The 10,847-nt window shown below is 37.3% G+C and overlaps 4 protein-coding genes across 4 annotated transcripts in view; 3 read left to right on the top strand and 1 right to left on the bottom strand.

Moving 5' to 3' along the window:
• Positions 1-1,040, bottom strand: CBG10442 (the record flags this gene model as incomplete). Its single annotated transcript, XM_002635739.1, is given in 3 exon segments — positions 1-374; positions 445-460; positions 465-1,040. Coding segments are annotated over 3 exon segments (966 nt in total), but the record flags the coding sequence as incomplete, so codon positions are not given.
• Positions 1,041-1,938: 898 nt separating this feature from the next.
• CBG10443 lies at positions 1,939-4,448 on the top strand (the record flags this gene model as incomplete). Its single annotated transcript, XM_045236810.1, has 7 exons — positions 1,939-2,121; positions 2,166-2,339; positions 2,380-2,688; positions 3,239-3,535; positions 3,963-4,073; positions 4,117-4,325; positions 4,376-4,448. The coding sequence occupies 7 exons, from the start codon at positions 1,939-1,941 to the stop codon at positions 4,446-4,448; spliced, it is 1,356 nt and encodes a 451-aa protein (XP_045094281.1).
• Positions 4,449-5,747: 1,299 nt separating this feature from the next.
• CBG10444 lies at positions 5,748-8,279 on the top strand (the record flags this gene model as incomplete). Its single annotated transcript, XM_045236809.1, has 6 exons — positions 5,748-5,849; positions 5,912-5,997; positions 6,044-6,192; positions 6,237-6,515; positions 6,838-7,118; positions 7,914-8,279. The coding sequence occupies 6 exons, from the start codon at positions 5,748-5,750 to the stop codon at positions 8,277-8,279; spliced, it is 1,263 nt and encodes a 420-aa protein (XP_045094282.1).
• Positions 8,280-9,404: 1,125 nt separating this feature from the next.
• CBG10445 overlaps positions 9,405-10,847 on the top strand; it is a gene marked incomplete at both ends in the record, with an annotated part of 4,530 nt that continues 3,087 nt past the window's right edge. Inside the window, 4 exons of the mRNA XM_045236808.1 lie at positions 9,405-9,524; positions 9,570-9,966; positions 10,010-10,176; positions 10,267-10,549. Coding sequence (XP_045094283.1) covers positions 9,405-9,524; positions 9,570-9,966; positions 10,010-10,176; positions 10,267-10,549 — 967 coding nt within the window. The remainder of the gene's footprint in view (positions 9,525-9,569; positions 9,967-10,009; positions 10,177-10,266; positions 10,550-10,847) is intronic.

Raw genomic sequence — 10,847 nt, 5'->3', positions numbered from 1 at the left:
ACAAAAAACGATTCCTTTCACAGCTTCTCGATATTGAGTGGACATTACCAAACAAATAAACATATGGAAACATGTGTTTAGAGATAATAATACGGAGAAAAAATTATAAAAAGAAAACAAGAGGACATTCGAGAGGAAGTAAAAATCCTCCTGAAAAGTGAGAGAAGAATCCACAAGGAATATTATACCAAGGGGGAATTCGGCAACGAAAAATGTTAGAGTGAGGTACAGTATTAGTTTCGTAGTTCGATTCGAATCAAGATTTTTCTGGCCTGATGATAGCCTTTTACGGGACTCCGTGGCTTTTCGAAGTTCCAAAACTAGTAGAAAAGTTGAAAAGGGATATAAGAGGCAAGGAATGATCTGACAAAAAACTGTTTTTCAAAAAATGTATACCTTTTTACCTTGGAAACAATTCCATCTGAAATTGTATAAATGTCATACCAAAAGTGATTGTTTTCTAGTAAGAAATCTGAGTATGTAGAAAAATAAGAGTTATACTTTCCTCCTTGTTCATTTTCACATTCCATTTCTCCATTATACATTTCAGAATATTCAAAAAATCCAAGCACAGTGGAAGGTAGGGTAATAAAAATCACTGCAGTGATAAAATACAATGAGGTTTTAGGTTGAGGCAATTTCTCGAGATTCGAGCTCATGGGGTACCGTATCACTAGAGTTCGGATAAGAGAGATGCTGAATCCCAAAAACGTGGAATACCTTCTTACTGTAGTTTGTAGCCAGAAGAGTTTATTTTCATAGAACACCAAATAGTACCAAAAATCATAACACTGGGATTCTAAATAGACTTCAACGTTACGATAAATTCCGTAAATCTGGGAAAGGATGTCTGCGACGGCCACAGACGCCATAACCAAATTTATAGATGTCGATCTCATAGATTTTCTAGTCAAGATTGAAAAGTGGCAGAGGTTTATGACGACACTACTCACAAAAATATAAATATCAAGGCTAGCGAAAGCATTTGTAAATTCTACTAGCCCAGTTAGAATAGTGCATAAATAAATTACTGTGTTATTACTGTAATTTGGAAAGTCGCTCTGTCTGCATTGGAAATTATCCATGAAGAACTAGAGAGAGCAAACTAGAGAATATAAAATGTTTTGAAAAAACATGAAAGGAAACTTTGGCTAGAGAGTAATTGTTGGGTATCTGACTTGAGAATTTCGGAAGCACGAATGATGCCATTATATAGCTTTTATATTTTCAAATTGATTTGATTGTTTTTCTAGAATGATTCAGTTGATATTTTTCCAAAAATCTTATCTAGGAACTAAAAAAAAATTGAAGCCAAAATTCAAACTTGTTGTTAGGAGTAACGTCCTACTATAGGAAATAAGATATACCGGAAGCCCACCCAAACCGTACACTTTAAGTTCAATTATCTCAATTTCGGTGAATGATATCAAAAAAGTTGTCAACTAACAAAATATTGGTGATATTATGATAAATTTTTATCAGTTCACAAATTTTTGATATCTTTAGAACCAACTGAGATAACTGTGCTCAAAATACATGTATAGGGTAAGCTTATATTGAAACATTTACTGTAGTTCATTGGGTAACTGCGCAGCACTCTTGAAATTTTGTCCGAGTTTTATTCCTCGAGGAGATTGTTTTGCAACCCAACATCTTCTCCATTTCTCTGACCACCCTGACAACTCTATTAGCATAAAATACACACAATTTGAAACAGCTGTCCTTGAATTTCCACAATTGAGTGAATAGAAAAAAGACATCTGCACCTAATTTATCGTTTTACACGGCCCGTTTCACGCCCGTTTCTCATTCGACAGATGTTCACAAACCCAGTTTCTCTCTGTCCACAGATTATAAAGATCATCCAATAAACCACACGAGAGGAAAATAAAATTCACACTTCCTCGTCACATTTTTTCTCTCTTTTTCTCTTCAGCCATGCATCGTTTCCTTATTCTGATTGGATTTTTGACCATAAAAACTAGGCTGGAAGCAGTCTGTCCAGCTGAAAGTTCAAATGAAAAATGCTCCAAATTACTGAGCAATCTAACAATAGGCTCAATGGAAAATCTGGATATTGAAGCTGCAGAAGCACTGAATAAAACTTGTTTCGAACTTGTGGTGAGTATAGATTTTCGTGATTGACCAACGAAAAAAATTTCTAGGATTGCTATGCCGAAATCGATTGTGAACAAGCTCAGAAAAACAAAACCTTCTATCAGAATCTATGTGAACGAAAAGAATTGGAAATGTTTGAGACGGAAGCTTGCATAAAAACATTTCATTCGGAGCGAAAAGGGAAATCCTTTGAGTGCATGAAAGATTTTGAGTTTTTCTCGGTAAGGATTTTTTGTAACATTTCCAGGTATATAATTTCAGAAAGATGAATCCGTCCGCCGGGAAGCGTACACTTCTGGCAAATCCTGTTTTCTAGAAGTCACTCAAAATTGCTCAGACCTCTCAATCAACTTTATCGGGAAACGGTTCAGCCATTTGGTAAGCATCATGGCCAGGAAGACGGATGAAAAAAGTTGTGAACCGATACAAGACAAATTGCTCAGCTCCCAGTGCTCATGGGAGCTCACAGAGCTTTATGATGAGCTCACCAAGCAACAGACTCATGCTTTGAAGAGTCAAATAAAAGGAATAGTGATGCAAAACTTGACGGAAATGTGTCAGGATTCAAAGGTTAGTAGGATTATATGGGGTGTATGGACTTGTGAGGAATGAGGTATATGGACATGGGGAACTAGCCAAAATTAATTTTTAATAGTATTTTCAAACAATGATATGACACCTATAATTCTTAGAATAAATAAATGAAGTCGCGTCTCTTTCTCTCTCTCTGTTTGCCAGCTTCGCGCTGAAGGCGCACCAGCCAGCTGTTAGCCAGAGGCGCGACAAATAGGCTGATTTTACTGAAATAAATAATGCAATGAGTTTGGAAGGATTTCGCCAAGATTTTATCCTAGATGTTGTCAGAGTACCGTGAAACTTCTAATAGAGGGGCTTCCCTAACTTTCAACTTTGAGTCCAATTTTCTTGGTTCCTGTCAAAGCTATGAAAAAAGTTGTCAACTGATCGATTGACAGTATCATAAGTGTTTTGTCAGTTGGCACTTTTTTGATATTTCGCATAGGAATTGAGATAGTTGAGCTCAAACTTGAAAGTGTGGGGGCAATTCTATAACAGGTTCACGGTAAATTATAGATCCTGATTAAACTCTTCATAATTTCAGACTTGTCTCTCTACTGGCTGTCACGTCACTGAAAGATTGACTCGTGTGAGCGAAATGTGTGACAATCTCAACACACCAAAACAGAAGCTGAGTAATTGCCTCAAGAGCTTAGTGTACTCAACCGACACGCTGAAAAAATACAAATGCACCAATATGTCCGACGCGAAACCAAACTGGTATGGATCTCATTCAATTGAAGCTTACATGTTTTTAACGGATAAAGAATGCGTGAAAACATTGATCAAAGCAGAATGCGAGGAAAGCATCATGGAGGGGATTGACGAGCACTGGACGGAGGTCGGTCGAGTGATGGCGGGTGCATCGACTAATTGAAAATCGATTCCTAAAAAATGAAATAATAGTAATTGCTGTTAATTTGCTTTTTGAAATTAATCAAATTCTGAGAAAATAAAATAAATAGTTATTTTTCTCTTGGTGAACAAATCTCGAACTATGTATCAGGTTGTACACACTCCGGTTCAACTTACATTTCATTTTTTTAAGGAAACTCGCGTTCTGTATTTTAGCCGTCCTCGGATTTGTCAGTGCTCGGATCACTAAAGATGGTATAGAAAAAATACTCAACGCTTATAATAATTCAAGATCTGCTATTGCCAAAGGAACCTATCAATCAGAAATGATTCTCAAACCAAAAGCAGCCGACATGCGCAAATTGGTGAGGTTTAAATATTCAATAGTTAGTGAAAAGAAATTGTTTGCTTAGAGATGGGATTCGGCACTTGAGGCCTCAGCTCAAGACTTTGCCGACCGGTGTCCATATGGTGACATACCACGAATCGGAGTGAACATCTACGCGCCTCGTACTCTTGAAACAGTGAGACTCGAAAGTCTTAAACTCAAAAAATAAGATTTTTCAGGTAGACAAGTCCACGGAACCGTGGGAGAGGGAGTTTCGAGACAACTTATGGAGGTCCACTACGATGGTTGAAAATATTGGCAGCTCTTCAATGAGGCACGCTATTCAGATGGTTTGGGTGGAAACAAGTTTGATTGGATGTGAGGTAAATATCTGTGGGAGCCCTCAGGAAGGCTTGAGGACCACCTATGTGTGCCATTGCAATGCAGCGTGAGTGACTTTCGTTGGACAGTCTGAAAATCCAAAATTGATAATTTCAGAGGAAACCATAAAGGATTTCACATTTATATTGAAGGAGAAACCTGCTCTTCCTGTTCGGCCGGATTCGAGTGAAAAGGCATCTCCATTTGGTGTTCAGCAGTCGAATTTGGATGCTTAGCGTGTCTGCGTAGCAACTCAACAACTACGCTCAAGCGGATTTAGTTCCAGGATAAATGCTTTGAGTGATTGAAAACTAGCATTTAGCCCAGTACTGTGGTTAATTATCAAAGAAGTTCACAAGTACAAAAACTGAAAGTATTGGTATTATGAGAGATAAGGCTGATGTCGCGTATGTGTTTGAAATCATTTATCAGTAAAAGCAGAAACTTGTGGATCACTCGGCTGTCGGCTTGCAACTTCTGGACGGAAGTTGAGGGGGGTTCGGCTTTTGGGCGGATTTTGGTCAGATTTTGGTCAGAAGCTGCCCACTGACAGCAGTGGGACGGACAATGGTCAGATTTTGGCCGGATTTTGAAGGTTCATTTTGAATTCCCATAAATTAAAAACCGTAGAATTACTAAAACCGATAAAATCGTCACGGATACAAACCTCCATATCAGTTCGGTTTTTTTGTAGAATGAAAAAGACTTGTTCCGGGTGACGAGGAACGCAAAAAACGCTATAATGTCGTTTACCTCTTGAGAAAGCTTCAAATAATATAATAGTTCATTTCATTACTTTTGTTTAACTGATGGAAAATCTATCTAACAAGAAGTAAACAATATTCGAAAAAAAACAATTTTTCTGGAAAAAACATTACATTTTTCTTTAAAACAGTGAGAGTACTAAACCCAATAAAATCGTCACGAATATCATGACCTAGATTTTTTCAGGTCATGACCTAGTTTTTTTCAGGTCGTGACCTAGATTTTTTCCGGTCATGACCTAGACATTTCTAGGTCATGACCTAGTTTTTTTCAGGTCATGACCTAGTTTTTTTCAGGTCATGACCTAAATTTTTTAGGCCATGACCAAAAAATATCAGATTTTGGATTTCTGACTTCCGACTTCCGACTTCCGACTCCCGATTTAAAACTTTCGACTTAAAAATTCCGACTACCGAATTCCGAATTCCTATTTTCACCTGTTCAAAAAGTTTCATAACCCGTCGCAATGCCAAAAACAAACAGTAAAATATTAGATAAAACCTGAATTTCTTAAAAATGAAACATTTCCTGATTGTACAGTCATTTACACAAACAACATTCTATTTCCCACACTCGCACGCTTGTTTGGTGAAAAATCATCACGTCACTTTGAGTGTCTGAAAATCGTTCGAAGAATCAATTCCGTATCAGCTCACCCATCCCGGCAAACTATAAAAAGTGCGTGCATTCTGAAAAAAGTCGCAAGACTTCCAGTGAGTCAATAATGCGCATGCCAGTTTTGCTATTACCTTTTTTGGCAATTTCAGTTACCGCAGATCCGTTGATTTTGCCTCTGAACAAATTTTCATCTTTCGGCACTTCCCTTGTGAAGAATGTAGAAGTAAGGATGCATGTTTATCTATTAGTAAAATTACCAAAACTTTACAGCCAGGCGCGGATTTGTATTTGGCATCGAAGGATAGTAATGAGTACCTGAAAAACATTCAAATCACTACTGGAGGTAGCAGTATAACGTAGGCGTTTGAAGTTTAATAAATGTTTAAGATTTAAAATTTCCAGGCTAGACAGTTTGAACGGATTTAACGCTGACAGCTCCCCAAAACGTTTAAGAATCATTGATACCATGACAGTGTCTACAACTAACAATAATACTATTTCGAGTTGGCTTGGTGGAAATTTATACGTCACTACTAAAGCTCAAGCGGATGGTAACAAAAGGCACCCCTAAATACAAAAAAAGGCCACATTTCAGATCCAAGTTTCTCTGTGTACGTCATCAAGACCGAACACAACATTACAATGAAGTCAGGGAAAACTACAGCAGTGATTTTAAATACCAAACTTGAACCCTTTGTGTACATTGATCAGCCATTCAAAACGTCATACGTCACTGGAATCCAGCAATCAAAAGATGCAGTGGTTAATTTTAAATGGGGGATTCCCGCTTACAATTGGCAAAGTGTGGATACCAATAATACGTTTTTCAAGAACCCCATGGATTTGAAGAATGATACTTATACAGGTCTTATGTGTAAGTGTACCTACTTTTGACCTCCATTGAAACCTGTAATAGAAGTGCACCTACATTGTTAAATTTGAGCCCAAAACCTTACAAGGATGATTCCTTGGGTCGATCTTTGGGCTCAAATATCTCATTCTCTGAAAAACGTATAAAAAAAGACAAACTGACAAAATGTTGTTGCTATTTGAGATTATTCCGTCAGTTGACGGCTTTTTGATATAGTTTTCACAGGAAATGAGATATTGGCTCAAAGTTTAACGCAAGGACTCATCCTATAAAGGACCGGGCCGATTTGGATGGACTATGGCCGGCGTATAATTCAAGCTTATAGTTTTGATGTTGATTAATAACGAAAATTTAAGTTTTCAACCAAAACTCAAATTTTCCAGATTCTTCGATCACATCGAGCCCCTCCAAATCGGTTTCGAATACTGGTACATCATGGCCAATGGCTCAATCACTATGCAAATTGAGAATAAATTTATCACCGATCAAAACTACTCGACCACCGCTGCTACTACAACAGGACTCATCGTCAATGAACTCTTGTTCTATCCACATATTGTGACTTTCCAACCAGATTACACTCGTTCGGGATTTGCTGGATTCTTGGTGAGAATTTTCATCATTTTCATTGAGATTATCCATACTTGTGAAATTTCGGCCCGGCCCGGGCCGAGAGAAAATTTTCAGGGCCCGGCCCGGCCCGGCGGCCCGGCAGAAATTTCTAGTGCGTTTTTTTCTAAAATTTTATTGGAAAATTTTTTTAAAATTTAAGTTTCGAAATTTATAGAAAATTTTCTTATAGAAGCTTTGATTTTTTGAAGAAAAAAGTGCGAAAAAGTTGTTAATTATCAATTTTTATGCCAAAAAAAAAAAGAAAAATTTGATGTCCGATGGTCCCGAAACGAAAACTACAGTAGCCTGAAAAATAATTTAAATTTTCTGGTTTTTTTTCTCGATTTTCTCAACGATTTCACACCGAAAAAATAGAAAAAAGCACCGAAGAATATTATAAATCGGAAAAATTGCCCGAAAAACAAAAACTACAGTATCCCGAAAAATAATTTAAAATTTGCCAATTTTTTCTGCAGCGGTTATGTTTTCTTTTTGTTATATTTGAAAATTGTTATGATATCATGCTGTTTTTGTTTTTGAAAATGAATTTATTGATTTTTAAAATGTATTGAAAAATAACTCGAAGAAAAAAAACACTGAATACCTTTTTTCGAAACAATGATTCAACTTTTCGCTCAAGATTTTGAAGTTCGCGGTAAACTTCCGGGCCGACCGGGCCGACCGGGCCGGGCCAACCGGGCCTCCGGGCCGGGCCGGGCCGGGCCGGTGAAATTCGTGTTTCGGCCCGGCCCGGCCCTTCACAAGTATGAGATTATCGCTCACTTTCAGGTATCTGCCTTCCCCGAAAATGAACTCTGGTTCACCATGAGCTATGACTCCTCCTACACTACTATTGACTTTAACGGAACCAGTTCGATTGAAGACAGATCCTGGGCTCCTGAACAAGCTAGAATGCTAACGATTAACAGTACCAATCAAGTTGCTGGAGTTTTTTACTGTCAGTATTTTTCTTATGCTGGGGATTTGTTGCCCATGACTAGTACGAGCTCGCCGACCACCAGTATGAGGGGTTCAACCGGTATGACTACAAATACTACTATTGTTTCAACCACAACTGTTGGTACTACCACCAGTGGAGCGTGTTTCATGAGTTTATGGGTTTTATTTGTATCTGTTGTGTATATTATCTTTTGAATGAAGTTTATTTCTTATGAATTGAAGTTTTTGTGATTTTTTAAATATTTTTTTTTCAAAAAAGGTACGGATGATGTCGTAGTATTAAAGGAGAGACAATATGTGGTGAGGCTGAACAGTAATCGGAGTTCATACAGTGCGTGGATATCGCTATGATGCGCAAATTCCGCCACCGTAGCTGAGCTGAAAAATTCCTCGAGAAATGCCCCTTTCGAGAAATTTTCGAGGAAATTTCGACAAAAGTTTCTTGAAAAAAATTTTCGAAAAAAGTTTCTCGAGAAATTCCTCAAAAAATTGTTTCGAGAAATATTTTTCGAGAAATTCCTCGAAAAAAATTCCTCGAAAAAATTTTTTCGAGGAATGGATTCTTCGAAATTTTCCGAGAAATGTGCTATACAATGCGCGTAGCGGAATTTCGGAGTGTCGTTTGCGACTTTTTTTTCAGTTTTTGGTCGTTGCTGACATTGTTTTCTCGTTTATTTTGTCATTTTAAAGTGGTGGCCTAACTTTTTCAAATTTGATTTTCTAGGCCACCACTTCAAAATGGCTTAGAAATCATGCCAGGGTCATGTTAGGGCATTTTTAGGCCATTTTGAAATGGTGGCCTAACTTTTGCAAATTTGATTTCCTAGGCCACCACTTCAAAATGACCTATAAAACACACCAGGTTAATGTCAGGCCATTTCTAGGCCATTTTTACGTGGTGGCCTAGAAAACCAAACTTGCAAAAGTTAGGGCACCATTTGCAAAAGAATTCGTCTCGAAAATTTTTCGAGGAATTCCTCGAAAATTTTCTCGAAGTCGTGTCGAAAGGACACACTGTTTGTGACTATGTAGATCAATTCTATTTTTCAATTTTTTTTCTAAATTCAAACCCAAATTTCTCATACTCTCATATCCTGACTAATTAGGTGGTTGTTTTCCAGTCTACTCAACATTCCCTGTTGTTTTTTGATCCTACCCGGAATTAGAACCTGCTCAATTTAAAACCATTGAATTAGAACCATTTGAATCGTTTCTCATCAAATTGCTAGCTGCCATGAGAGAACTCACTCGGAAAATTTAGGCTATAAGCTGGGAATCTAATGAGAATACAACTGTTTTCCTTTCCTTGTTTTTTTTCCCATGGTTTCATGTCTGTTAGTCATTATTTTTCTCTTTTATCTTACAGAAATCACAAATCCCTTGTTCTACTTCCTATTTTCTTGTGCTTCGATGTTCAACTACAAATATTCGGTTCCGGTTGTAAGTTAATTTTGTTCCAGAGTGAATCACTGACGATTGTTTCAGATTGGATTCATTGGATTCGTTCTCAACCTATTTCTATTCATTCGATTTTCCACCTCAAGCAAGAAGCCATTCAGCAGTTTCCATAGACTATGTCTGTTTAAAACTATTCCAAACCTTATAATCAGTGCTGTATTTGCCTTCTGGACATCCGCAATTTCAATTCTGGGAGCTACCTATGCCCATATCCCAAGAATCGAAAACATCATAATATCCCAAGCTGTCAGTGGATTCCCATATTTCTTGGCTCCTCTTATTCAAGTATGTATGTCTGTTAATCGATTCTTCGTTATATTTTTCCCATTTTCAAATTCACAACCTGGACGTCTTCCGTTTACAAATTTAGCGCTTACTTTCTGTTTGCTACTGTCACATATTCCCCTTCTTTTATCAGCTTTGAGTGTGTTAGTTAGTTTAAAACCGTATTTATTAAGATTTTTCAGCTGACTGCTACCTAGTTTATGATCCAGAACTATGGATATTTCTACCGGAACGTTTAGAAGAATGTGGACATGCTATGGATCGACTGACATTTCTAACTGTAGGAATACTGTCATTTCTATCGAATGGGTTTAATTTGATCATTTTTGCAAAACTGTTAAAAGATAAAGTAAGACCGTAAAACCTGCATGTTCTTTTCTATACCGTCCAGTTCGAGCTCAATTGTTTCAATTTCTATGCAAGATCAAGAAACTTTCAGATGGTTGGAATCAATGAGGAACAAAAACTGAAAAGAAGAAAGAAATGGCAAAAAATGTATATTCAAAGTGTCCTTCAAGATTTCATTCAACTAATTGACATTGCCAATTACAACTTCACTTCTAAACTGATGGATACAGAATTGTGGAGTTTCATCTTCTGCTCCTTATCCTTTGCAATGGTATACGCTCTGGACGGAGCTGTGATGGTCTACTTCAATATAGATTGGAGTTTTTGTTGCATCGATCCCAAAAAATCAAGTGTATTTGTATCAGGAGCACAAAGTAGTACAGTGAAACCTGGAGGGAAAAGCAATAGGCTTATTATTAACTAATCTGTAAGTGATCAGTATACGGAACCTTGAGAATGACTGACTTATATTCAGGATGACGATTTTGATCAGAACAAGATTTTTAAGGGGGACTGCGGTCAAATTTTTTATTGCATTAAAATGTGTTAAAAGTTATCTATTTTCCTAATATTATCGCAAAAAAATTCGAAAGAAATCAGAAATCCCCAAAAAACGCCGTTGAAAAGGAAAACAATTCAAAAAAAGGTGCCGCCGAGGGACGAGGATTTTCA

The sequence above is a fragment of the Caenorhabditis briggsae genome, assembly GCF_000004555.2.
Source record: "Caenorhabditis briggsae complete genome, chrV, whole genome shotgun sequence".
NCBI classification, from domain to species: domain Eukaryota; kingdom Metazoa; phylum Nematoda; class Chromadorea; order Rhabditida; family Rhabditidae; genus Caenorhabditis; species Caenorhabditis briggsae.
The sequence above is the reverse complement of the archived record's forward strand: the minus strand, read 5'-3'. Positions and strand labels throughout refer to the sequence as shown.